Source organism: Lipotes vexillifer, unplaced genomic scaffold, assembly GCF_000442215.2.
Source record: "Lipotes vexillifer unplaced genomic scaffold, Lipotes_vexillifer_v1.1 scaffold86, whole genome shotgun sequence".
NCBI lineage: Eukaryota > Metazoa > Chordata > Mammalia > Artiodactyla > Lipotidae > Lipotes > Lipotes vexillifer.
In genome coordinates, this window is record NW_006785406.1 from 2,691,835 (window position 1) to 2,719,788 (window position 27,954).

Consider the following 27,954-nt stretch of genomic DNA (forward strand, 5'->3'; position numbering starts at 1 on the left):
GAAAGAGGGGCTGGGCTCAAACACCATCTATAACCATGCGTTGACAGAATGGTCTCGCGTGGTTCATTCAAACACCCTTGTTTGCACCTTTTTCATTCTACAAAATGGGAATAATAATGATCACAGTAATAACCTCCTCACAAGCACTCGCTGTTGCTGTTAACAGAGTGAAAAAGGCCCCTTCTAAACTGTTTTCTTGAGGGAAGAACGTAATCTTAAGCTACCTATGGAGAATGGTGTGAATACACACACACACACACACACACACACACACACACACACACACACACACACTGCTAGTTGCCCATTTCTGAAGAAAATGCATGCCTTTCAAACAAAAGTCTAAAGTTCCAGAGAGAACTGAAACACATCAATCTGGTTGGGTTGTTTTTTTGTTTTTTTTCTCTCTTTTTCTCTCTTTTTTAAACATACTCCTTTACCAAAGTGGCACAGTGGTTGAGAGTCCGCCTGCCAATTCAGGGGACACGGGTTCGTGCCCTGGTCCATGAGGATCCCACATGCAGCGGAGCGGCTGGGCCCATGAGCCATGGCCGCTGAGCCTGCGCGTCTGGAGCCTGTGCTCTGCAACGGGAGAGGCCACAACAGTGAGAGGCCCGCGTTCCGCAAAAAAAAAAAAAAGATGTATAAAAAAAAAATTATACAGTAGTTTCCAAAGATCTAATCACTAGATTTCTTCTTCAGATTCCAGGTTAAAAATACCTTTAAACACACTTCTTCTGTCAGTCAAATCATCATGCAGAAGATACTGTACCATTCTAAATATAAGTTGAGAATATTTATTTCCCTAAGGAAAAATCCTCCAACATCTTGATTTTGTTTCCTTGGGGGCTTCGACAAGTTACATCGTGGGGCCAGAAATCCTGAGTGTTTTTCTAGCTTCCAGATCCCATGACCAAGGCCCACAGCCCTGCCCTCCATGGGGACAGCACACTGGGGGAGGAAGCCCAAGAAGGCTGGTTCTATTTTACTCCTCCGAAGCCAGGTGGCAGCAGCATCCACCAACCGGCACATCACTGTGTAGCTCCCACACTATTCTCTCATTCATTCATTCATCCATTCACTCATTCAATGCATGTACAATGAGTCCTTATAATACCTGCACTGGGCTGGGTGAGGAGCCACAGAAATGACCTGGAGGTTGTCCTGCCCTCAGGGAGCTCACGATCTCCTGGGAGGACCAGGAGAGAGGACACGCTGTGGTACCGTGTTATGCATGCCACCAGAGTCAATGCTTACGACGCACTGGGGACACAGAAGCAAGAGCCGCTGGCAAGCTTTTGTGGGGGAGACAGGGGAGGCTTACTAAGGAGGAGCCATTTGAGCAGACTTAAGCTGTACCAGTCGAAGAGATAGAGAAGGGAAATCCAGGAAGAAGAAAGAGCATGTAAGTTACACTGAAAACCAGACTCAATGCTGGGCACCCCTGAGCACTGTTCGGCCAGAAGCTTGAGGTGGGGTCACAGGAGATAGTCTAGAGATAAGTCAGGGGTCAAATTACTAAATGCCCAGGTGCTAAGGGGTTGGGGTGCATCAGATTTTATCCAACAGAAGTCATGGAGAGATCTAAAGAGTTTTGCATAGGTGGTCAAGAGCAGCTTTACCTTTTGGGAAGACCCTTGGGGCAGCTGTGTGGAAGATGCACTGAGGGGCCAGGACAGGAGTCAGGATGACTAGAGAGGGCCCAACTGCAGTGGAATAGGAGCAACAGATGGAAAGGGAAGGTTCCAGAGAGCTTTGGTAGTAGAATGGACAGAACTTGGTAACTCAATGGCTTGGGGAGATGGGAAGATTCTGTGGGAGGAGGAGGGAAAAGCTTCGAGTTCCAATTTTTGAAGTTCTAGAAGCAAGCCCCTGCCTCCTCAGAGGGGACTTAAGTCAGCCACGGGCCAATGTGTAAGTATGGCAGAGATACCAGTCTCCTTCATTATCCATCACACTGTCTGCGGATCCTCTAAACAGGCCTGGACACTGCAGAAAGTAAAACGGAGGATGGAGAAGATGTGGGAAAGTCTCCTTTGATTCCTTTCTCCACAAGTAAAGCCTTCCCACCAGCCTGCCCTGGGGAGGCCAGAGGCTCGGTTCCCGGCCCTGAAGATTTCCCACGTTCACTGGGGTTAGGCCTCTATCCTTACACCTCCTGTGGATGACCCAGGAAGCATCTTGGGAGAGTGGAAAACTCATCCCGCCCATGGTGGGGACAGGAGGGAAAGCAACTGAGGTGAAGTTGGGGGATGTAGAGAGAGCAGGGGAGTCACAGAGAATGACTCTGGTGGGGAGCACCCCCGACTCTAAACAAGCCAGGGCATCTCACCCCAAGAGCAAATTGGGGGCCCCTAACTCTAGGAAGACTGAAGGTGCCGAGGGTGATGATGAGAAACTGGGGTGGGGGACATAGGAGGGAAAGGGACCAGAGGGTGTCTGGTCACTGAGGGAGAGATTTTGAGCCTCACTATCTTTCCTGAAAGGAAAGACTAAAAATGAGGGAACAGGTATTTGGGGGTGTCATCATCGTATGGGCCCCGGAGAGATGATGGACAGGACACAGAACCCGGGCATCCACTGGGCCCAGGATGAATTTCCAGCAGCTCCTGCCCCTCCTCCTGTCCAGGAGCTGGGGATTTTCTGAGTCTCTCTCCTCCACACCCCAGACCACTACGTGGCAGTGCCTGTGACACTCGGCACAAGCTGAAAGTCTACACACGTGCTTCCTTCAGTGTAAGTTGTGGCCGTTTAGTGGCTTCAAGCACCTCCCTTCCTCCCCTCCGTTAAGCCATGAAGGTGGGAATGCAGATGCAACAGCCTCAAAGACATGGCTGTCTGTCTTAAAACATCCACAAGGAAGCTTCCGATTTTTAATTTTGACAAATTGGGTCTCACTAGAAGTGAGCGTCCTCCAGGGACCTACATTTCCACGAAGAAGGCAGGGCGCCAGGCTTCAAGGCTACAAAGCCTCTGCCTATGGGGAGGAAGAGATTTACCTGGGCTGCTGTTTCCTTAGGGCTTTGGCTACAGAGTTCCAACACGTTGAAGGACAAGCCCCAGCCTTTCTTTCCCCAGAAGCCCTGGCACTGTAGGGTGTAAATTTAGGGAATTATGTGCTGCGTTACAGAAGAATGCCTGGGCCATGGAGAGTATCCTAGGCATCCAGGAGGAGACGGCATCACTTCTGGATAAAGTGACCCCTAAGCTGAAATCCAAAAACTGGGGAGAAGTTAGCCTCGTGAAAAAAAGGGCAAAATTGTTCCACAGCGAAATCTAGACAATATCTAAAAGTTGGCAAACAGACTAAAATTCTGTATCATCTCAGGATGATTTGATCACCTTTCAAGGTTCCTGTGAATTGTTCCTGTGCCATGTTTACTGAGCCAGGTGGGGAAGCTGTTCTGCGTTTGCCAGGGGCTGCCAGGCTGCAGTGCCCAGAGGGGCTGTTGCATGGACCCGGCCATGCCCTTGACCCTTCCTCCCTGCGCCTGCCTAGGAGCCCGGGTCAAATGAGATGTGGTTAGGCTACTGCTCTCCTGGCTGCTTCCATAGAGCTTTGAAGTCACGTGGCGGGGGGGTCGTCACAGCTCATGGCTGCAGAACCCAAGTGGGGGGTAGGAGGGAGAAGCAGGGCAAACCTGGTGACAAGCAAACAGTCCATCCAGAGGACCCACCTCTGACCATGGGCGTCAGGACTTTCAGCTATAGATCATCTTCCTTCCCTGCCTTTATTTTCCCTTCATCCAATATCCTCACTATTCCCTTGATTCTGTTGGTATATATATATATATATATTATATATATATATTTTTATGTATATATATATATATTATATATATATATAATATATATATATATATATATATATATACACACAATGTCATTCCCAAAAAGATGTAATGCAGCCTGCATGTGTGAACACACACATCCTCCAGGAGGTAGGATGCTGCCATTCCCCCCCTCACTCTGCCCACTTAGCTGTTTCGATTACTTCATCTTTACAGATCGTGTTTTCGAACTCACTGCCCTTCCCTAGCTTTATTCCTGTAATGTCGTCTTACACATAAAGCAAGATGTAAATAATATGATCTGCCCCTAAGGTTACTGAAGGATTAGATGGGATGAGGCAGGCGGGGCCCTCAGCACAGGGGCTGGATCACTAGGTGCTTTGTGTGGGAAGAGATGAGACCAGCCTACCTCTGATGCCAAAGCAGTGGGAGCCGGGGCCTCACCAACGAATCCCCACCACGGTCCCCCTCCCCTCCGCCCTCACCCCAGGGGCTGACAATCTGTAGGCTTGGTCTTCGCCCAGCTCTACGCCTGCCCTTTACCCTTATCCTCAAGTCCAGGCCAGTGTGCAAGGCCTCCCCTGCCCAAGGCTCTCTGCCCCCAGACTCGGGCCCCAGCTCATGAGATGTGGCATCTGAGGTCCCCGAGTTCTCAGAGTCTCCGGAAAAGAGTTTCCAACCTCGACTCCTAACTCAACAGAACAAAGTCAATGGCTTTCGAAACAGCTTTCTTCCTACATTTAAAAGTAAGATCATGAAAAGTGCCCCAGGAAAATCGAAGCTGGCTTTTTAAAACTCCAAATCAATATGACGTGTGAAAGTTCTCATTAAGAGAGAGGTGGGGGAGGTCAGAGAAACCAGGAGAATCAAGAAGGAAGCGATGGCAAGAGGGGAGGACTAAAAGAAACAGAGGGAGGTGGGTGGGGTCCGGGGAGAGGAGGAAGATGGGCAAGGAGGTGCCAGTGCTGAAGCAGCTCAGCCAGGAGAAGCAGTGAGAGCCCATCCCCTGCAAGAAACAGGGACATGAGGACAAGAAACGGGACCCCTCAGGGGCTTACAGCCTGCCTCTGGCACTTGGGGGACAAAGGGGCAAATAGGCAATGTGCTGGCAGATACATACGGACAGAAAAGTCAATTATTATGTCCAGCTGACAACTGGAGCAAGAAATCAAAAACTGTTTAAGAAGAGGCAGAAGTTCAGTCAGGCCTTGGGGGGATTGATGGGATTTAAAGTGTGAACTCTTGGAATTCAATGGGGAGGGGTGCCAGCAGGCTACCTGTGAGAGTTGGAAAACAATAACAATGATTCATATATACTGAATGCTCTCTGAGAGCCACCCTAGGAAGTAGGTTACTATTACGCCCATTTTACAGGTGAGAAAACCAAGGCACGGAGAAGTAAAGTAACCTACCCAAGGTAGGTTACAGCTAGTAGGTGGTGGAGACAGAGTTAAGCCAGGCAGTCTGGTCCCAGAGTCTACACTCTTAACCAAGCTTTGGAGCCTGCAGTATTTGTGGGTATGTGTGCACTTTTGAATGCTTGCCTGAGACGTGCTCTTAGAGCAATGAGGAGCTGTAAGAGTTTCTGAGCAGATGGATGACTGAGCCAGTCTGGGATTTAGGAAGATGAATCTGGAGATGGGGCGAACGTGGAGTACTGGGGCAGGGTTTGGTTAGAGGCCATTGCATTAGGCAGGGTCTCCAACAAGAAGGCAGAGGCATGGGATACACCCTCCATCCCAGGGGCAGCTCTAAATCACTCAACCGTACTCTCTGAAGACCGTCCCCTTAGCCAAATGACCAACTTTCCGCTGGCCTTTGGATCATCCCTCCTGCAGACATGTGTCTCTGTGTTGTTCCAGGTCAGATAACACTTCTCGGGGTCACCCTGCAGAGATAAGGCACACCCTTCCACTCAGGCCTTGGAGCCAGGAGCCAGCCTCAGTGTTTTCCTCTAGGATTAAGCATTCCACAAATGTTTTCTCCCCAGGTCCTTTGACCACCCCTACCGCAACCCACCCCATCACTCCTGGGCATTTTAATTCTACTTAGTTGATTCCTTTTGAAAGACCAGAATACAGACAAGGAGAGCTTCTTCTTGGCTTTCCCCCTACTGCCAGACCTACAGTGGGCTCCCCCAGAATAAAGAAGCAGGGAGCATTCCCATCAGGCTCCCCTGCCTGGCTCCCCAGGGAAAGACAAAGGGCCAGTCAAGATAGCCAGAGAAGCAGTCCCTTTGGGCGCCTGCCCTTGGAAAGGGCTGCAGACCTGGGTGTCAGGGCACACAGATGCCCACATGCATCTAGACCACAGGGGGAACCACAAGGCGGGGCTCCTGCAGGATGATGCATGCCCCACACCCAAGGAAGGAGAGTGACTGCACTGGCAACCCCCAGCTTGGTCAGCTGTCAAATTTACCTGTCCTCTGAATCAGACTCCAAATGGTTCTATCCATGGAGCCCCCAGTGGGGCTGTAGAGGGAGGAAGAATAGGGGTCAGACTCCCAGAGATGAGGATGCTGCTGAGGACTGGCTGGGATGCACAGGTGGGCAAGGGACCCATCTCTGTCAGAGCTGCCCATCCCCCAGACTCAGGGGCCGAGCCAGGCTGTCATGGGCAAGGTAGGAGGGCCACCTGGCCTCACTCCCATTTGGGAAAGGCCTCAAGTTCACACTTGATGAGAGAGTCACAGGACTGAGATGAGGAGTCCATCACAACTTCAAACACATCACATTATCCAACCAGCCTGCCTCTAAGGGGCTGCACGTGTACACATCTCATAAACCCTGCAAGTATCTTCTTGTAGCATAACATCAAGTATTGCAATTTTTGTGTTCAAAGCATTTATTTGTTGAATGCAAACACTTAAATCATACCACTATTTTTGTAACCCTGTTTTGGCATTACCATACATAGATTCTCAGAGAAAGACCAAAGATCCAGGCACCCTCTATACAGCTAAGGAGCCCTGCACCCAGTGCTGGCTCACAGCAAGGATGCTTCGAAGGGGGAGGAAGGGAAGGGGGCCCAAGGGGGAGAGGCAGCCTCTCCTGGGTGGGTCTTCCCCCTGAGGAACCACGGGAGACACGTGTGGCCAAGGGAAGAGGCGAGAAGCAATTCTCAGACACTGCAAGTTTTTGATTCCTGATCTGTAATTAAGACCTCCGTTTAAGCTGGTAACACTTCTTTAAAAACAAAAACCACAAAGGAAGACATTTCAACCAGATCTGCTTGAGCTTCTTTTCTGTGAATTATTACAAGTGTTAGTGAGCATCTTCATTAAAGTGTAATTTAAGAAATATTACAAGTTGGGTTCCCCCATCCTCATAGGTCTGATGACTTAAAATCAGCAGCGCCTCCCACTGAACTAAAGCAAATTTATCCAAAGGGAAAATTAGCCGACTTGGTCTCTCCAGTGGTGGAAATGAGACAGAAATAGGAGACAACGTGGGTTCGCTTTTCTGGGAACAAATATAGTATGTGACCAGATTCTAAACAGGCCAGGAAGCTTAGCTGTTCAGAGATCATCAGAGAGCAGGGTTCCACCTTGGGGCGGGAGATGGGTGGTATCTATGGGACAGATTCCTCTGCAGTGAGGCAGGGTGAGGACCAGCTCCTTCTGCAGTCAGGTCCCCACAGACGCTCCCTCCCTTCCTGTTCCCATCACCGTCCTGCACTCCAAATTAACATTCCCTTTAAGAACAGTGAGACTGCTGTACAAATGCAGCCTTCAAGTGCCCAGCCAGCTCCCTCCCCTCCCATCCAACCAAGCCATGGCCCCAAACCCCTCCTATATAGAAATTCCAGAGCCAACCCCAGGGAGACACAGCATCATACACTCCTTCCACCTGCCACTGGAGAGAGTGAGTGATGTTGGGACTCAAGGTAAGGACATCATGGAGAGGGGCTCCATTACGGAGGACAGGAACCCATTAAGTCCCTCACCCCAGTTCATCTAAGCTGCCCTCTTTGCTTCTGCCATCTCCATATTTTCGTACTGTTTGCTTCTCGGATTCCCTGGGCCTCTGCCTTGATAAGTTAAGCCTTTTCACTGGAACGGAAGACTGTCCAGCCAGGTGAAACCTGCATCTTAGCCGACTCTGCCTCCTAAATAGCTTTCCCCGTGCACCCCTGCCCTGCCAACGCCTCATCGCTGAGTGGCTTCCAACACCCAGTATTGAGGGCTGATTAGAATTTAAGATCACTTTCCCAGGGCATTAGAGCACTTTCTTTTTTTCAAGGGGTGTAAGGGTGAAAAAGGGATAAAGTTTAAGTTCCAAGGAACAAATACTTTAAGACATAGAAAAAAATGGTTTAATTGCTTAAGTTCTTACTGGCCTCAAATAATACAGTGGGCGGGTGGGTGAGAGGAGAGCTCAGTGTGGAGTGTTTGACAAACCTGTTTTGCCTGATGAATGTGGGAGGCAGGGCTCCGGACAGCTCACTTGAGATCTGACCTGGCCTGGGAGCTTCCACCAGCCACCCTCTGCAGCCATGTGCCTTGAGGGAGCCCAGCCTCTCCGTGCATCCAGTTCTTATTAAGCACTCAGGACACATCAGTTAACAAGCAGACCTTCACACACCCTCAAAGTATCCCTGCCCTCATGTGGCCCACGTTCTACTGAGGAGAGACAGATAATACACATAACCAATAAGTTATACACTATTTAGAGATGAGTGTGAGGTAGGGGAGACAGGAGGGCTGCTGAGGGTGGTGTACACTGCGAGTAGGGTGGTCAGGGTGGGGGGTACTGAGAAGATAATATTCAAGTAAAGCCTTGGAGGAGGTGAAGGAGTCATCTCTGGTACTGGAACAACTAGACATCACAGGCAAAGTAATAATAAAATGACCTTCAACCTGAACCTCCAACAAATACTTCCAACAAATGTTAACTCAAAACAGATCATAGACCTAAAAACACAAAACTATAAAACTTTCAGAAGATAGCATTCGGAGAAAACCTTTGTGAATTGGGGTTGGGCAAAGAATTACTGGACATGGCACCAAAAATATGATTCTTGTCCTGGAACAATTGAAAAAATAATTGGTTGGATAAATTGGAAAAAAAGGGATAAATTCTCCAGACAATGGAGTATTACTCAGCTCTCAAAAGAAATGAGCTGTCAAACCATAAAAAGGACCTGGAGAAAACTTAAATGTATATTACTAAGTGAAAGAAGACAATTAAAAAAGGCTATATACTGCATGATTACAACTGTATGACATTCTGGAAAAGGCAAAATTATGGAGACAGTAAAATGATCAGAGGTTGCCAGGGGATGGATGTGGGGAGGGATGAACAGGCAGAGCACAGATGATTTTTAGGGCAGTGAAAGTACTCTGTATGATACTATGATGATGGACATGTCATTATACATTTGTCCAAATCCACAGAATGTACAACACCAAGAGTGAATTTTAATGTAAACTATGGACTTTGAATGATTATGATGTGTTTGTGTAGATTCATCAGTTGTAACAAATATGCCACTCTGTCGGGGGATGTTGAAAATGGGGGAGGCTATGCCCATGTGGGGCAGGGTATGGGAAAAACCTGTACCTTCCTCTCAATTTTGCTCTGAACCTAAAATTGCTCTAAAAATACAATCTTTAATAAAAAAATTTTAATTGACAAATTGGATTTCATCAATATTAAAAATGTTTGCTTTGTAAAAGACATTGTTAAGAGAAAGAAGAGACAAGTTACAAACTAGAAAATATTTTAAAATCGCACATTCAACAAAACTACTTGTATCCAAAATATACAAAGAAATCTCAAAACTCAATAGTAAGAAAACAAATAACCTAATTAAAACTTGGGCAAAAATGTTGAATAGACACGTCACCAAAGAGTATAAAAAGATGGCAAATAAGCACATGACAGATATTCAACATCATTATTCACTAGAGAAATGAAAATTAAAACCACCATGAAATACCATGACATACCAATTAGAATGACTAAAATAAAAAATACTGATAATACCAAGAGCTGACAAGGATGCAGAGCAATCGTTTTTGGTAATGCAGAATGGTACAGCCACTCTGAAAATCAGCCTGGCAGTAAAACATCCCATTTTAATATGACCTAATAATCCCTCTCCTGGGTATTAACCCTAGAGAAATGAAAATGTATGTCTACACAAAAACGTGTACCTGAACGTTTATAGCAACTATATGTAATCACCAAAAATTGGAAACAATCCAAATGTTCTTCAGCAGGTGAATAGGTACACAAAACTATGGTGCATCCATAAAATGGAATATTACTCAGCAATGAAAAGGAACAAATTACCAACACAAACAGCAGCTAAGATGAATCTCACAGGCATTATGCTGAGTGAAAGATGCCAGTCTCAAAAAGTTGGCACAGTGTATCATTCCATTTTAAAAGGCAAAATAATGGTGATGAAGAACAGATCACTGATTGCCAGGGGTGGGGGATGGGAAGAGGCAATGGAGATAAAGGGAAAGCATAAGGCAGCTCTTCTGTTACCTAATTTTTATGGAGGTTACACAAATCTAAACATGTGTTAAAGTTCATAAAATGGTCCACCAAAATAAGTTAAATTTTCTGTATGATAATTTTTTTAAATAAAATTTAAAGTTACTGAAAAATGAAAAAAAGAATTAAAAAAATTAATTTTGCAATGAGAAACTGGACAAACTCATGCCCACTTATGACTAGATGGGTGGCTTCCACTATCTCCAGAGACTCTAAATTCGTTTATGTACCCATGACCCAGATCATGTTATCTAAGCCTTCTTAATATTTACCAGATCTCTGTAAATGTACCACATCCTTTCCACAATTCTCATACACCTCAAGAGAACCAACCCCATAGATAGATAGAAAATTATCCTCTGGCTTATTTAATAATAAAATATTGATAATAATCAGCATCCGTTTTTGAACCCTTGCAACATGCCAAGATCTTGGCTGAACTCTACCCAGGCAGAGATTCTCATGGTGTCTTCGCTGCCAGCCCGAGCCCAGTGTTATAAGACCACTTAACACAGTGTTATAAAACCACTTAACACGATACTGAGCCCAGAGAGGTCATTCTGCTCATAAACACAGAGCCAGGACAGAACAACCCAAGCTTTCCTGCTGCCAGCTCTTGACAACTACCCATCGATGGCTGTTTTCTCAACAGCTTTGTGGTCTGGCTAGTTGCATGGGATATGGATTCAAGCCCTTATTTTCCAGGGGAGTCCTTGGGCAGGATTAAGACGAGCTACACTGAGCTGTGTGCTACAGACAGTCCACTGTGTATGGACTCTGGAAAAGCTCATTTTGAGACCTCATCTCAGAACTGGAGGATGTTCCCAATAGATTCCAGTGGGGTCTCTCTTCTCACACGTAGCCAGCACCTGAAACAGCCACCAGTGGAAGAAAATGAGCTAGTTATAGTCTTTGCTTTCCAGGTTCTATTTCCTTTTCCTTTCTTCCTTCCTGACTAGTTAGTACCAATGTGCATCACGATGAGGCTTCCACTCTTCTCTTTTTCAGAAAATTACCTCATTTTTTTCAATGCACAGGGCACTGACGTCAAAACCTTTACAGATCTGCATCATCAGTTCATTCACCATATGCCTGGAGAAACTGCATCTCTAGACAGGCGGAGTCACCAGGTAACCCTCCCTCCCTGTGACTGCCAGCTCTCCAAAGCCAGTGTCCCCGGGCACCTGCCAGCCTTCAGTCATCCTGGCCCCATGAAGCACGGGGTCATTCGAAGCCACAGAACTGCCAGGTAGGTGCCCCCAGGCCCTGACTGCTGTGGTATCTGGAACCTTCTGTGAGCTTGCAATGGGTTCAAAGATCTCCGGTCGCAGTCGGTTCCTGTCCTGACACTGGCTGCTGTTCCCCAGCCATCCACCAGACCTCCAGCCCTTCAGCACCGGGCATCAGGGCTGCTTTTGCTTTTGGCGAACTTAGTGACATGGGGTTGGGAAAAGAAATTGCCTGGTGAACCAAGAATAGGACTGCGTGAGAAAAAAGCCCTGACAGAGAGCCTTGATTTGTCAGAGGATGTTTTCCATGCTGGCACTTCCTGATGCCTCAGCAGCTCCTCCATAAGGGGGCTCCCCTCTCAGCCAGTGATCCTGCATTCTCTGTCAGCCAGAACAAAGATGACCAATAAAAGGATACACTTAAATGTCCCCCAAATAGATACTATTGTTTACGGGGCTACTGAGAGAGGGACAAAGATGAGAAGGTAGATGGACAACAGCAGTGGGAGTTTACAAGAAACTGTCATTTCTCCTTTCCTCCCCTTTTAGGACGGGAGGTTAAGACAAGATCCCTCTTTGCCATTCTGAAGAAGCATTGTTGCTTATTTTGACCAACTATCCCTCCCAAGCCCCTCAGGGGCCCCTCTGCCCTTCCTCCCTGGTTGATTTGCACGGGAGCTGGCCCCTCCACTACCTCCCTCTTCCAGGCTCACTCTCATTCTCTGGCTCTAATTAGCAACTGCTTTTTTTATTTTTGTATGCACGTTCAAAGACAGAGAGCCAGGGGGAGACTGAAAGGGAGAAAGCAAAGGTCTGTGTGAAAAGAGAGCAGCTGGCCTCTCCCTCGCCCCCTCTGTGTACCCGGGCCCCCGTGTTGGCAAACAGCACACAATGTCTGTCTAGAGAGCTTTTGTGGCCCAGAAGGAAGGGCCGGCACACAGCTACGGGCGGGAAAGGAGACTGGGGGCGTGGGGTGTGGTGGTGGCCAGAAGAGACCTGGCCATCAGGGGGAGCCAGGGCAGGGAGAGTGCCCGGGGGATCAGGATGTCCGGCCACCTCTACCTCCTCCTGGTCAGGAAGATGTGGGGGTGTGGATGTCCAACTGGCTAGTGTGCTGATACTGTCAGCTCTCTGGGGAGCACGTCCATTGCCTCCAAGGCTGCAGCAAGTCCTCAGACAGGAGGGGGCTGCTCCCCGCGTTGGGGCTGTGAGTTCACATTTAGACTCTACAAGTGCGCAAGGAGGGGCGGTAAGTGCCCCCTGACGGGGTTCAGAGCAAAGGTGAGTGGAAAGTCCAATCCCCAAAGATGAAACACTCTCCCAAATAACTGAGTTTGCATGAGGAAATTCTGAGGTAAGTGGGCTAGGTAAGCGGGTTAGAGCTACCTACAAGAGGGGAGGGGCAGCTGTCAGCCTGACAGGTTGCATCTGTCACTCTGATTGGGTACGCAAGAGGGAAGAGATATGGGAACATATGTATACATATAACTGATTCATTTTGTTGTAAAGCAGAAACTAACACACCATTGTAAAACAGTTATACTCCAATAAAGATGTTAAGAAAAACCACACACACAAACAGCTGTGGTAACTGGTTCTTAACTAGTAGCTGGACTGAAAGATTTAAAAGATGTTAGGAAAAAAAGGAAGTTTGAAAGAATTCTCATAAGCCAGGAATAATCAAGAATGGGGCTGAAGAAGCTGAAAGCAGTAGAGTATGTTCCAGAAAAATAAAGAAATGAGCACGGAGAAGCAGGGCATTCTACAAAGACATTTTTTTATAAAGCTATGTTCTTTTTAAAATATAACCTTATTATCAACACGTGTGATTACATATTAATAATTCTGATGAAAAATTTACTTGTAATATTTGCAATTGATTTCACTGATGAACATTGATTTCCTATATTTTCCTATGTGAAAAAATACATTGGTCCTTGCAATTTGCATCTAAACAGTTTCCTAGAGAAAAAAAAATAAAATGAATGGAATTAGCCATCCATTCATTGAAATTCTACCAGTGGAATGTGTTTTCTCTTTTCTCTCTTTTTGAATCAACTCCAGAGAGAAGACAGACAAAAGAATAGAATAAATGGAGGGAAAAAAAAAAAAGGAAAACAGGGGAGAGACAAGTTTGGCCAAAGATGCAGAGGGGAAGACAAACAGAACCAGTGAGAGAAGAGAAGCCCAAGCCACAAGGGCCTCCACATTCGGATCAACACAGGCATGTGTGTGACAGACCCAGAAACCCAACAGAAACCCTCCAATTGCCTAATTCGCAGAACAGGTACATTTTTGCCAAGTTCATGATTTGGCAGAGTTCTTGCATATTCCATACGATTTCAATGAGAAGCTCTATCCATCTTGTGCAAAGAGCAGATTGCCATTTTCTGCTTGAAGCACACACGTTACACTGACCTTATGTCCTCTGTCAAACTGACACATTATCACCAGCTTTTAGCAAAAGGGTTTCATGACGTATGGGCTCGCAACCGCTCTGTTGATTTTCTTCTGTGTGTGCCTGTGTGTACAACGTGTCACTCTATTGGACAACAGACAGACAAGGCCTCTGTCATCACTGGTTACTTCCTCCATCTGGTTCTGCCATCGTCACCTCTTCGAGTGCACGCCTTGTCATCGGACTCGCGCTCTGTTCCTGCCTGGTTTGTTCAGAGTTTACACTGCCCAGTTCAGCTGAGATGTTTTCTTAAACATCTTTTTATTTTTTAATTTTTATTTTATATTGGAGGATAGTTGATTAACAATGTTGTGTTAGTTTCAGCGTCCAGCAAAATGACTCAGTTATACATATACATGTATCTATTATTTTCCAAGTTCTTTTCCCATTTAGGTTCTTACACAACATTGAGCCCTGTGCTATACAGTAGGTCCTTGTTGGTTATCTATTTTAAATGTAGTAGTGTGTACATGTCAATCCCAAACTCCCAATTTATCTCTCCCCACTCCGCCCAGTATCTTTCCCCTTTGTATCCATACGTTTGTTTTCTAAGTCTGTGAGCCTGCTTTTGTTTGGTAAATAAGTTCATTTGTATCACTTTTTTTTTTTTTTTAGATTCCACATATACGCACTATCATATATTTGTCTTTCTCTGTCTGACTTGCAAAGCTTTTCTTCCTCCTCAGCTCACATCCTGCTTCCACCAATTTTGTTTTCAATGTGTTTTGTTTGGTTCTCATTTCACAGATGGCACAGTGTAAGCATTTGGGACACAGAGGCTCATCAGGGGTGGGCCTGCCCGTAGGGAGCTTGGGGAGGAGAAGGGTGAGAGCTGGGCTGACCATGGAGCCGGAGGGGTGTGTCTTTGATTCATTCTTGCCATGAGCATGGTCCCTCCATGAACCTCCTGGTTCATCCCTAGCCAATGGAAAATGCTGATCAAACTCTGATGGCTTTTCTTTGGGTACCTTAGGGAAGGCTTATATCTCAGTCCACGTGGGACACTGAAGCCCTAGCTCCCATCACAAAACACAGGTCTTCCCCTAAGCAAATCTTGCCCTTCTCCAGCTGTCAGAGGAATACAGAATAAGCGTTATCAGCCAGGCCTCAGAGTCCTACGTTGCATGACCTCGGCAAAGCTACTTAGTTTCTCTGTGCCTCAGTGTCTTCAACTGAAAAGCGAGCATGATGATTGTATGTACTTCCTAGGGCTACAGTGAGGTTTTAAGAGATAATGCAGGAGAGGAATTTGGCAGAGCAGCCGGTACATATGAGTGTTCTATAAATGATAGCCAGGCTGCACTAGTGCCTCAATGCAAGCTGAAAGCCAGTCCAGAGAAGTTTGCTCTGTACCCGAATCAGAGTCGTCAGCATGATCTGACAATGGAGTGTGGGACTTCCCTGCAGAGCACACAGGCTGCTTTCTTAACCTAGGTAAATGGGGCAAGTCAGTAGTTTTTTGTTGTTGTTGTTGTTGTTTTGTTTTTGTTTTTGTTTTTGTTTTTTTGCGGTACGCGGGCCTCTCACTGTTGTGGCCTCTCCCACTGCGGAGCACAGGCTCTGGACGCGCAGGCTCAGCGGCCATGGCTCACGGGCCCAGCCGCTCCGCTGCATGTGGGATCCTCGCGGACCGGGGCACGAACCCATGTCCCCTGAATCGGCAGGCGGACTCTCAACCACTGAGCCACCAGGGAAGCCCAAGTCAGCCGTGTTTTAAACGTCAGTCACTTGCATATTATCTTGATTGCTTTTTGCCATATCTACATGCCAGATTTTTAAATTTATTATTTAACATTATTTTTCTTTAAGCTGACTCACCTTTTAACCTGAATATATTTAAACAGAAAAGTAGTGAGGAAGGAAGGGAGGGAGGGAAGATGGAAAGGAGGGGGAGAGGGGAGAGGAGTGGAGAGGAAAAGGGAGGGGAGAGGGAGGCTGAGGCTAGTAAAAGAGGTGGGAAGTCCATGGCCCCAGAGAGAAAGAACTGCTGCAGAGTTGAAGACAAAACCAAAAAGAGAATGAGGCAGTGAGCCGCAGGCCAGGGCTAAGACAACGCCCACTGGCAAAAGTAGGCCTGGGGTTTCCGCAGGCTGGGCAAGGACACCTGGTCAGGGGTGGGACTGAGCCAGATTCGGGGCTGCCGTGGAAGGGGTGGCAGGTCTAGTGAGCGTGAGAGGCTGCAGAAGAGATGAAGAGGAGGCTGGAGGAGGCACCAGCTGAGGGCTGGTGATTTAGGAAGGGGCAGTGGAGTGGGAGTCACCAGGGTGAGCTGAGCCCCGAGGCCCCAGAGGTAAGCTGAGAGAGTAAAAGGAAGCGATGTCAGGTGGGGGCACTGGGCAAAGGGTGAGAGCTGAGGGATGTGTGGGGCAGAGCAGGACTGCAAGAAGGGGAGCAGGGGGCCCAGAGCAGGCCCTTGGCAGGAGAAGAAGGATGGGAAAAATGAGGTGTGTTTTCCCCCCCCAAACCGGGCTTGGCCAGCCTTCCTGAGACTGGCCAGAAGGGTGGCATATGGCCCTTTTGCAACAGCACCGGCTCTTGCCCTGTCCCACCTGTTCTCCTTTCCCCTACCACAGTCGGGAAACACTGAAATAGGTGCACAGCACGTGCCCAAATGTCCTGAGGCTAGAGATGGGCAAAGAATGCATGAAGGGTGGGACGAAGGGCAGGAGGGAAGGGACCAGAGGAGAGTGAAGGGTAGACTGCATCGTGGAGTGAGCACACTCCAAACTGACTGCCAAGTGCAAACCCACCTAATGTGATGATGCGTTACATAGGGACGCTTGCATCTCAACCCACAAACAGGGCAATTTATGGAATTTTGCCATGTGCAGTGCCCCTCATGGCAAGACAAATGGAAACTGAAACCACAGTGGGAGGCCGATTTTCATCTATCAGATTGGCAAAGATAAAAACAATTGATATTTTATTATCTTGGCAAAGGTATGGGGAACAGGAACCCTCAAACATTGTTGGTGGGAGCAAAAATTGGAAGAAAATGTCCTTTTTTTGGAGGACTGTTTGGGAATAACTATCAAAATTAAAAATTTATATACTCTGATTCAGCAATTTTACTTCTAAGAACTTGCTACATCTTAGCTCTTAGAAAAGTCCATGGCACACAGAAAGTCCTCAATAAATATTCATTGAATAAATAAATAAATTAATTAATCTCACAGATATGCTCACTCCTAAGTGCAAAGATGAAGCACAGGGATGTTTGCTGAAACATTGTTTAGAAATAGCAAAACACAGGATGCAACCTACATGTATATAAATGAAGGACCAATTAAATAAAGGTACAACCATCCAGTGGAATATTACACAATCATTGGAAGGAAAAAGGCCAGATTTCTAGGTAATACAACCAGCCAAACTACTGCTAACTTTCCTCGTTAAGCAAGAAAGCGGGGGTGGGGGTGGGGCGTGGAACTAGGTGAAAAACGCTGTGCAGTAAGCCCTGTGTAGATGAGGAAAGGACTTGTCTACATTCTGAGTGTGCAAATGCATGGACCCTATTAGCAAGAGAATATCAGAAACTAAAACAGTGAGGGACCTGATCAGGACCAGAGTCAAAGGGAAACTTAATTTCATATGTCCTACCTGTTCAAAGCATTTAAAAAATAACAACAACAAAAAGTAACTTGGGATAAGGGAGATTTGCTTAAAAGTTCCAACCCAGGAAAAACAGCAGTGGGCCCCTAATTAATTTCAGTCCTAGAAAGAAGGGTTCCCGGCTGCCTCAGGAAGTCAGAGTGTCCCATCCCTGGTGGTGTCTAAGAGCAGGCTGAGGGACCACTGTGGGAAAGCAAAGTACATATCATCTGGTAGGCTTAGAGGCCTTACCTAGCTGGGAGCGGCCACCCTCCATAGGCCACTTGTGGTCCCCTTGCCCTCTGGCTATTGCAAGTGCTTTCTAAGAGCTAAGAATCTAGCAGATTCTCAGAAGTATAATCGCTTCATCTGAGTGTATAAGTATAAAGGGCCTGGCAACAGTAAGTGTCCAATAAGAACCTAGAGAAAGAATGAGCATAGAGACACTCCACCCACAGGAACTCACAAGTGGAATCCAACTAGACTGAGGAATGGGAGGCCAGAAGTGTCAAGGCCTGCAAGGAGGTGACCCGAGCAGGCCCCAAGGGTCATACCTGAAGACCAAGTAACTCCAGCCCCCACTAGGGGCACTATGTGCCCACGGCGTTGGTGGGCTATTCCAGACAGATGACCGAGACAAGCCAGAAACTGAAGGGCCTGGTCCAGCCCTTCTCCTGAACCGGTCCCACCCTCAATAAAAACCCTTGTCAGAGCTGCTCCTGGCCCTCCCTGGCCCTAAATTTCTGTCCTGTGATTCCAAGAAGCCTCCTGAGGCTTCCCACAGTGCCTCCTAACCTTCACCAACCTCTCCAGGGCCTGACGCAGCCGAGCTGATTTCCTCCCGACCTCTTGAGCCATGAGTGTGCCCGTGCGTGCACACACACACACACACATACACACACACACACACACACACACACACACACGAGAGGGTGAACCCAGTACACCTGCAGCTGCACAGACTCCTCATGCGGCAGGCTGGGTGGGCACACAAGAAGGCAAGATGCTCTCTGTCATACAGGATAGCTCCCGGGGCCCCAAGCAGATCGAGACATACTCCTCTGTCCTAAGCCACATCTCCCTGGGGTTTTCCTGCCCTGCCTCATTAACTGACCGTTAAAACAAAAGTGGAAGGCTCAGCTGCAGCTGCCTGACCAGGTAACTGGTACTCCAGCTCTTAGCCAGCAAGGACAGTACAGACAGGACATCTGCAGACAGAGACCCCTCCCCTAGGGAAAGGCCAGGGTGTCCCTCTCTCAGTGTCCCTGCCATGGCCCTGTTGGCAAAATAAGGCCTGCTCCCGGCGGTGTGCAAACCAGGATGCATTCCTTCACCATTTGCAGCTGCCCTGAGCTGACTCTTCTCGGGATCTTCACCCCGCTGCCCTGAGAGAGAACTGAGGCCCAGAAGCATCAGGGCACTGTCAACACGGCTTGTCAATGGGCCAAAGCAGTGGAAACAGAGCTCAGATCATCAGAGCTCCTGTGGTCCAGAACGGAGCATCCCAGCTCCAGGCAAGCTCAAATCCAGTGGGAGTTTTCATCTCCATGCTTCAAACTCAAAAGTGGTGATTCACCCTCCAGGCAAGGAAGTTTGTGCAGATGGGTGTGCTCAGGTTCTGCATACCGGGGCTGTCCGGCTCCAGAAAGAGTTGGGGACAGGAAGCAAAGGGATAAGTCTGACCACAGCCTTGCCTGAGCCCGGGTTCAGCCCTCGGGGCCCATGCTGTTCCTTGATGCCGATTACAGAGCCACAATCAGGCCTCCAGCCCACAGCCCTGTCATTCCCCCTGTCCTCTTCCGGAAGCACAAAGCCTTAGACCGCACCCTTCCCAGGGAGCTTGGTGTCACCAACCCCCCACCCCACCCCCGCCCAGATGCCATGCCCCTCTGGATGGCTCACAGGCACGTCAACATGTCAGAACATCTGGAGAGACGGTACCGCTCCCAGAAAAATTAAAAAGAAGATGGGGGTGGTCAACGCGGAGCCCTGTGCTGTACGGTGCGGAAATGTATGACTGTAGAGCACAGCTCCATGGAGCGCCTGGACCCAAGATAAAACAAGGGACGACACAGACACAGAGAAAGTGCTCATGGGAAAACAGCTGAGAGGGGGTGGATATTCCTGGCAACAGATGTTGTGTGTCCAAGGACAGTTAATTTCAACAAAAACCAGACTCAGAAGCAGAGGCAGATGGTGGCCTCCCAGACCTGGGTCCTGATCCCAGCTCTGACATTACCCAACAGGGCTCCCTGGATTGGTATCCAGAGATGCTCTCTGGCCGCCCTCTCTCCATGGACAAATGAGGCCGTCAGAATAGATGGTCTCTCCGTATCCTACCCACTGCCACGCCCACCCTCACCGCCACCCCCCGGCTTGGGCTGTTTCAGGCTCGATGGTTCTTCATGGTGCAGTAGTGGTGGGCCCAGAGCCCCAGCTCAGCTGCTCACCCCATGATGTCTCCACTGCCCACACTGACTCAATAATGACCGTATGGTGCCTTCGTCACCATCTTTGATAATATTTACTAAGTCATGGACTTCTTCTGCCCAGGATAGCTATCATGCCCAGAACATTCTCTTCACGCTAGCACTGACCTGGGAAAATCACGATTGCTTGTATTTGGGTGCTTCTACCCCTGTCCTTCAAAGGCAGAAGGGGCAATGCAGAGCACAAGGGGGTTTGGAACCCAGAGCTGCCCCTCTCCCCTGTTCTCCTTGCTGTCCCCTGCCGCAACCGGAGTCTGGGACCATACACCCCTGCCCCGTGTGCTGGGGTCGGTGAGGCAGGGGGCATCCTTCTGGCTCTGTTTCCTGTTGCTCATGCTGGTGTCCGTTACATCCAGCCAATTACGTAGGAGGCCTCTCTGCAGGGCGCTGGGCAGGGCCACCGTGAAGGCCCGAGAGGTTTCTCAATGAAGTAGCCCGTTGGGCAATCCTATCATGAAGGTCATCTCATGGGGCTGCGGTGTTAATGACCCTGTGGCCTCCGCAGAGTGGGTTTCCCTGGGGCTTGAGAGGAGGCGTCTGGGTTGTGGGCTTCCTCTCAGTCACCAGCCAACAGCTGATGGGCCAGAGAGCAGAGCAGAAAAGGTTCCTCAGTGCCCCAGCCACCAGCACAGCACCACACACACACACACACACACACACACACACACACACACACACACACACACACACATGCTCTGTCAGGCCCCCAGTTTCTCTTTCAACACCCAGGATGAAGGGAGGTGGAAATAGGTCCCAGAAACTTCTTTTTTCCAAGAGGAGCTAAATTAGACACATTTTTCTCCCCCTTCGAATCCTGCAGATTTTTTGTCTCGACTCCCCCAGGCTTATAGATTGGCTCATCTCGGCTGCTCAGGTTGACAAAGGTGCCGAAACTGTTGAAAGCTTCAAAATGTCCCTTGGGTTTCCAGGCATGAAGGAATTTACATGTAGGTGGAAAATTACCAAGGAAAACAGTCCCCGTTTGGAGGGAGGGAAGGAGGGAAGAAGAGACCTGGGGGAGGGGCAGGGAAGGGCCGAGGAGCGGGGCGGCGGGGGGCGGGGGCCGGGAAGGGCTGCACAGACAGTGCCCATGAGGTTGTAGGGCCCAAGGCAGGCCTTTGATGGATGCTAAGGAGCAGAAGAGACACAAAACGAGGGACAGAGAACAGCTGAGAACAGCTCTGTTCTTCCTTAGGAGCTGCCAAGTCCCTGCCAACATCCAGAGTTGGAATGATCTTAGCTGACCCCCGAGACCAACTTTAGCTGATGCAACATTTTAGGCGTCACAGCACAGAGGGAGCTTGCCAAGCACCAGCTCCTGGCCTCCCTGGCCCAGGGACAGTTAGGCTACAGGGACTCACAAAGAGAATGGACTTAGCCATCAACCTGAGCAGGGAAGGCATGCAGGTGGGGAAAGACAAAGCCATGATTTCTCATTGATCTGCTAAACTAAGAGCATAAAACTTGAAAGTGGGGCATATAGGCCATTTTCCTAGTAATTAACAATTTCACAGAGATAAATGCATGATGGGGTCAGAGTCACTGGTGGGGTCAACAGGCTGTTGTGATTCTGCCTGATCAGTCCAACCTACGTGTGCAGAAAGGATGAGTCCGGAACAGGCCTTGGGCCATGGAGACCTCTAGAAAGTGTGTGAGCCACTTGCTGCACAGCCTGATGTGCAAGCTCCCCCCACGGCTTCCTCTGCTTGCCACCCCTTCCTTCCAGCACCCTCCCTCCTCACAACAGGAACAGCTCTAGGCCAGGACCACTCTTTGCTGGTTGAGCTACCTAACTGGTCCCCAGATGCTTCTGCAAAACCAAGAAACTGGTCACCATGTCTTTGACAGGAGAGGGTTTCGCAGATGCAAAGGCAAAATTCAGAATAAGATTCTTGCCTGTGATGAAAGTCTGAACTGCCAGAAAAACAATATAATAGATATTCTTTCTGTCAGCCCATAGATTCAACACATGCAGAGGCTCAGATTCAAATATCTGGAAAAGAAAGTTAACCAGATCAACATAACCGTGAATCACAGAACCGTGAATCACAGAACCATCCAGGTTTCTGCCAGCCGGGCTCCAAGGCATCAATTCTCAGGGCTGTATTGGGAGAGAGCAGCTTGCCTTCGTTCTCCAGTCTTACCAGGACAGCTGATGGAGACTCACAAGACTTTCTCACCTACAGGTCTCTATTGCATCCACCAATCTCCCTGCTTCTTGCCTCAGGAGAATTGCCTGTACTAGGCAGGCCACTCCAGAACTGCTGTGAAGGGCCACAGTGCCCACCTGACACCCCCGCAGCATGAGCATCCAAAATGAATTGAGCACCTTCTCTTGAAGATACACACCAAGGACTAGTTACAAGTACCTTCCCATGCACTGCCCATCCCTATCCAAAGGGTGCAGAATCCTCCCAAGATCACCATCTATGCCCCAGGCCTGTTTACCTCCCTGGGTAGCCCCTTGCTATGAGCCCTGGGGAGGCAGGTCAGGCTCAGCCATCTCAGGTTACCAGCAGAGCCAAGGTCAAAGAATTTGGAGGATTCAACTTAAAGTTCTTGAGACAGAAGGAAAGGTGCTTTTCTGCCTTTCTAGGGCACTGAGCTCAGCCAGGCCACCGGGCTGCAGGACCCATGATGCAGCCTGGCTTGCCACTCTCTGCTCTTAGAAATGCCACCAAAATGTGGCTGCCTGTGCCTCTGAAATGGCAAAGTGATGATGTCCTGGTCTCCCCATCTCCTCCAGCTTCCAGTGAGTTTGCAACAAGTAGTTTGTGAAGTTAGGTCAGGTTCATGACAGCTCTAGATCAGGAACATCCACCAAAAGTCAGGAGGAGGGTGGGGCTGAGTAGGGAGGATGGAAAGTAACCACTTGGATTTACATATTTGTCCCCATAGGCCCTCCCAGGAAAACCACAGGAGGTGACGGACAAGCAACAGGGACACAAGAACCCCCCAAAAAAGAAAAGTTCCAATCAGCCCAGAGCAATGAGAGCCTGTTCCCAGAGTCCCAATTAAATCAGAACCAATCAATGCTTGCTCTGGTTCCTGCCGTTCTGCTCCGGAAATAATGGGAAACAAGAGGACCCCAGCCAGCAAATGCAGTGTGGCCACCCTTTGAAGCCTGGAGAAATCACCCGTGCTATTGTGAGCATGCCTGGCAGCTGCCACACCTGCACCTTTAAGAACTCAGCCTGGGGCCTGGGTCTCCACTCAGACCCTGACCCATGCCCAAGAGGGCACCTCCCTCCCATCCCCAAACAATGGGACAAAGAGGAGTGCTGTGGGACCAGGCTGGGTTGGTTTTAAACCTGTCTGCGTTGATTCATCACTTGATCTGGCACTCTCTCCCCCCAGTTTCCACATCATCCATCACGGGTACCATAACCAAGAAACCCAATAAAGACACAAAGGCACAGCTCTCCGCTCTCAGCAGGCCTCAGAAAGGCTGTGTGAGTGTCCCAGCCCAGGCAATTAGCTGAGTCCAAAGGATCGCAGAGCAGGTGGGCATTAGCAATCCTGTGCCTGGTGCTTTGCCTGCAGGTGTTTGGCGAGCAAGATAAGTGGGGAAGGAGACACGCAAGGGATGTTCTGATGCTCAGACAGGGTGGGGATGATGACGGGGGACAGCTGAAATGAAGCTCATGATGGAGAAGGAGCAACCACAGCCCCCCCCTCCAACTTGTCCCCAAAGGACTGGGGCAACCCTAGTAAGGAGTTAGGGTCAAGGTGGTTTCTGAGGTCCATATGGGAAGCCTTGCTCTTGAAAGAATCTGAAACTTTGAAAGCCACAAGCAAAAGATAAAGGAAAACAGTCTTCTCTTCCCCAACTTTGGATTCCCTCCTGTTCAGCTTCCATGTACTCAGTCAACAGATGAGCCATGGACCCTCTAGACCCCTCTATTAACTCCCAGAGGAGATCGAGTCTCAAGCCAGTTCAGCACGTTTATTTCCATTTATTGCACACGTGCTCTCCTGGACTGAGGAGGGTCAGTGTGAGCACAGGGTACCCTGATGCCCCCATCTGCACAGTCGCCATCACTCTGTATCATCCCAAAGCACAGGTAGTAGAACACACAGTACTGTCCCACCCCGATTCCAACAGCTTCACCTCCTTTCAGGACCTACTAATGCTAGACCCCATTCCTACCCCAGGGCCTGGCACTGAGACCCTGGAGGAAGACAGCCAACACAAGGGGCTTTGAGTTAATGAGCTACATGGGTTCAGTACCAAGCTGAGTGCTGTGGGAGCTGGACTGAAATGAACAAAAATATTTTCCAAATTCAGTCATTTCTCAGTTACCCTTGAGTGACTAGTCTATGACAACCCAAATAATCCACACCTCAGAGCACGGGGCTGGACTGGATGCAGGTGTGTGGGTCTCTGTGTGTGTGTGTGTCTGAAAGAGGGAGAAAGAGAGAGAGAAGGAGAATATGAGTGCCAGTGTCCCCAAAACTAAATATACCTGAATGGTTATTAAGTTATTATCCACCATTTGGAATTCTCCCCATCTCTTCCCCCCACCATAAATACGGATATCCAGTTGAACACAACTGGAAAATCATCAGGCCTAGCACTGGAGATGGAGGTTCCCCCCAGAACTTTAGAAGCCATTAGGCTCTTCTGTTCCTTTATGATCCCGAGCTGGAGGCAGGGACCTTTGCTGACTCAGCCCTGCCCCAGGAGGGCAGGAAGTAGAGGCCTCAAGAGCCTCAGGGCTTACCCTTGCAGGCCACGCTGTTCTCAGGCTCATAGCCAGGCTTACAGGTGCAGCGCCCGATGGGCACCATCCATTCCCCGTCCCCGTTGCAGTAGAGTTTGATGGGCACGTCCACTTCCTCTGCATTGGGGATGCATATGCCCCGAGCAATCACCAAAGATGTGCTTTCTGCCCCAGTCATGGTCTCTGGGAACACTGCAAAATTTTGCACAATGCTAGGACACTTTTTGAAGAAGACACGGACAGAAAGGAGAGACATACAGGCTCCATAATCCTGGAAAGCAAGATAAAAACCATTCCGCGTAAGAGGCCCAAAGCTCCTGACTTCTGTGTTGACCTTCATCAACCTTCCCCCGAAGTCCACCTGGGAGAAGCTCTCATCTGCAGCAATGGTGTCCACTTTGAGGTAAGGGGCTTCGGACCAGAAGGCCGACTTCTTGGTGGCAATGACAGAGTCAGTCTCGTAGTAGTACAAGTTGAAGGTCTCCTTGCAGGAGCCTGGAACGTTGGGGAGGCTGCTGCAGTCCCTCACAGTGAAGCGCATCTCCGTGTAGATGCGATGGGCCCCCCGCCGGTTGATGAAGGTGGTGAGCAGCCAGTTGTTCTGGTTGGGCTCGAAGACATTGCACACCTGGTAGGTTCGGATGGTGTTCAGGTTTTCATCATAGCCACTGACTTCTTCCCACTGTACCAAACAGGCCAGGCACACACATGAAAAACACAAAATAGAGAGTAAGAAGACAAGGAGAGGCAGAGCAGAGGAGAAGCCTGGCACTGGAGGGGGCCTTACGAGCTCACCAACTGGATGCTTGACTTGAGAAATGAACGCACCTAATTTGAACTTGCTTTTAAAGGTCTCCTTATAAGCAGACTTTGGAAGACTTCTCTGCAGCCCATCCCAAAATATAACAGACTTCACCCTAGAAAGCCTCCCTTCATCTAACCCACAGCTCTCATTGTGACAATGACTCATCACATCCAAGGGACCACCTGCAGCTCTTAGCCCCGTGCAATGGTAGGCACTTTCATCTTCAATGCCACCGCCTCTGCTCTCAACAGTCACTCTATGTATTATGGGTCTGACCACATGACACCCCCACCTGGAAAATTCTCATTTCTGAAACTAATTTCTTTATTGTGGTGAAACTCTTTTACATCTCCAAAAAGCATATGAATATAAAGCTTTTCAGAATTGTTCAATAAACTTAAATTTGCATAAACTTTTGTTTTATAACATCAATCTCTGAAAAAGTTAGACTGAAGTGGATAAGACTAGCAATACTAAGAGAGATCCTTAATGAAGCAAATTAAGCATCATTGTGCACACACGTCAAACAAAGATGTGATGGAAGAGAATGTTGGAAGGGGTTACTTAGGGAATAAGGAAAGCTTCTTAATAAGGGAGAGACTATTGTGATTCATGTTGGAAAAGAGAGCTCTCATTTTTAGCAGTCCTGTAGATTGGAAGGAGAGGAGTAAAAATGCATTTAGTAAGTGATGTCTCTCAATAGTCTCAACAGTTCCCCATACAACTAGATTATCATCCTCAATTTACAGGTGAAAAGACATCATGCAATTCACCGGTGGTCCCATGGCCATAAAGTAGATGGGAAAGAGAGGAAATAGAAACAAGTGCTTTGAATGGCCAAAGAAATTCACCTAATAACTTATTTCAGTAACAGGCAATAAGGGGAGGGGGTCCATAAAGACACAGCTTCCTTAATGAGCCACTCTGGGGCAGGGGTCAAAGAAGAGCTGCTGGGTCATTCTTTCTTCCTTGTGCCGGGAGAGGAAGCAGCTGCCCATACTGGGGAGCTCTCAGGACGCTGACCTCAAGAACTGGGGGTCTTCCCAGGAGGTTCCAATGTGTTTGCTAAAGAAGTGAATAAGGGGCAGAAGAAATTCAACTTCTAAAGTGAAAAGAGAAAATAGATCAAGGTCCTTGACTATTTAGCAGTGGTGACAAAAAAAACAAACAAGTGCCATTTCTTTAAATATTGTATTAATTGTTTATTATTCACAGTGTGGACTTGAAATATATAAATTAGAATTCTTTATTAAAAGAGCTAAAAGCTAATTAAATGTACATGGGAAACATGCCCGAATTTCTTCTTGCACAGAATTAATTATTTGTAGGAGCAGGAGGGCAAAGCAAGGCTGTCCTTTAAACTTATACTGGGGCTTCTGATGACCAGGCATGGTGCAGAGGAAAGATGGGTACGTGAAGAGCTGGCCCCACCCACCCAGGCCTGTACAGTGACCCCCATGGCCACTCCTTCTCCCCAGGCCCCTCCCACACTCTCAGGGGGCCCCGTTCCCTCTCTAGCTGGTGGACTCCTTCTGGGATCCTCGCACACAGCCAACTGCACCTAGACCTTGCTTCATTTCTTATTGAATCTCTAGATGTTGAGGAACCACTTTTTATTCCTTCTTTAGATTGTGTTATGTTCTATTTAAATGTGTTCATTATAGTTATGTTCTGCTTGCCTGGTTTTTTGGAACCAGAAAGCAAATACATTAGGGAGAAGTCATCGCTGACAGTTGTTTCAGTTCAAATTTTCAGGCCACTCTCCCATGGCTGTTTTGAAATTATATTTTCCCAGTTGACCCTACATGACTTCTGAGGGAAGGAAAGGATTTTTTTTTTTTTTGCTGTTCTGCAATTGTTTAAACTCACGATCCATCATTTCATTGGGCTGTATGAGGTCTCAGCACAAGCATGGGGCTCCTTTGTCAAAGCACAGGCGAAGCTTGAGGCCTCAATTAGGGTGGGGACCTTGACCCACCCAAGACTAATGCAGCTCTTCTGTGTGGGAGCAGGACAGGAAGCCCACCTTTGGGGGCTCAGCTTAGCACTGAGACTATCACCACCAGTACACCCTTAAACAGACAGAATGAGGATTTACACTCCTGTGGAGCTGGGATATTGAGAACATTTGTCTTAGAAAATGACACTGATTGGTATTATAAGACCCAACAGAAGTAATTGTTTCAAACATTAACCTCTCTGAGCCTCAGTTTTCTCATCTGTAAAATGAGGAATCACACTGGGTGACCTGGAGTCATAAAAATCTATGAGTCTAATTGATTCCATGACAACTCCTAAGGGAGCGATCAAAGCAAATTAGGGGGAATACAGCTGTATATTCAAAGGGAAAGAGTAGAGAGA

General features: G+C 48.3%; 1 protein-coding gene across 1 annotated transcript in view; it reads right to left on the minus strand.

The window, feature by feature from the left end:
- The window catches only part of EPHB1 (EPH receptor B1), a 433,422-nt gene that overhangs the window by 245,719 nt on the left and 159,749 nt on the right, over positions 1-27,954 (minus strand). Inside the window, exon 3 of the mRNA XM_007457544.1 lies at positions 24,789-25,470. Coding sequence (XP_007457606.1) covers positions 24,789-25,470 — 682 coding nt within the window. The remainder of the gene's footprint in view (positions 1-24,788; positions 25,471-27,954) is intronic.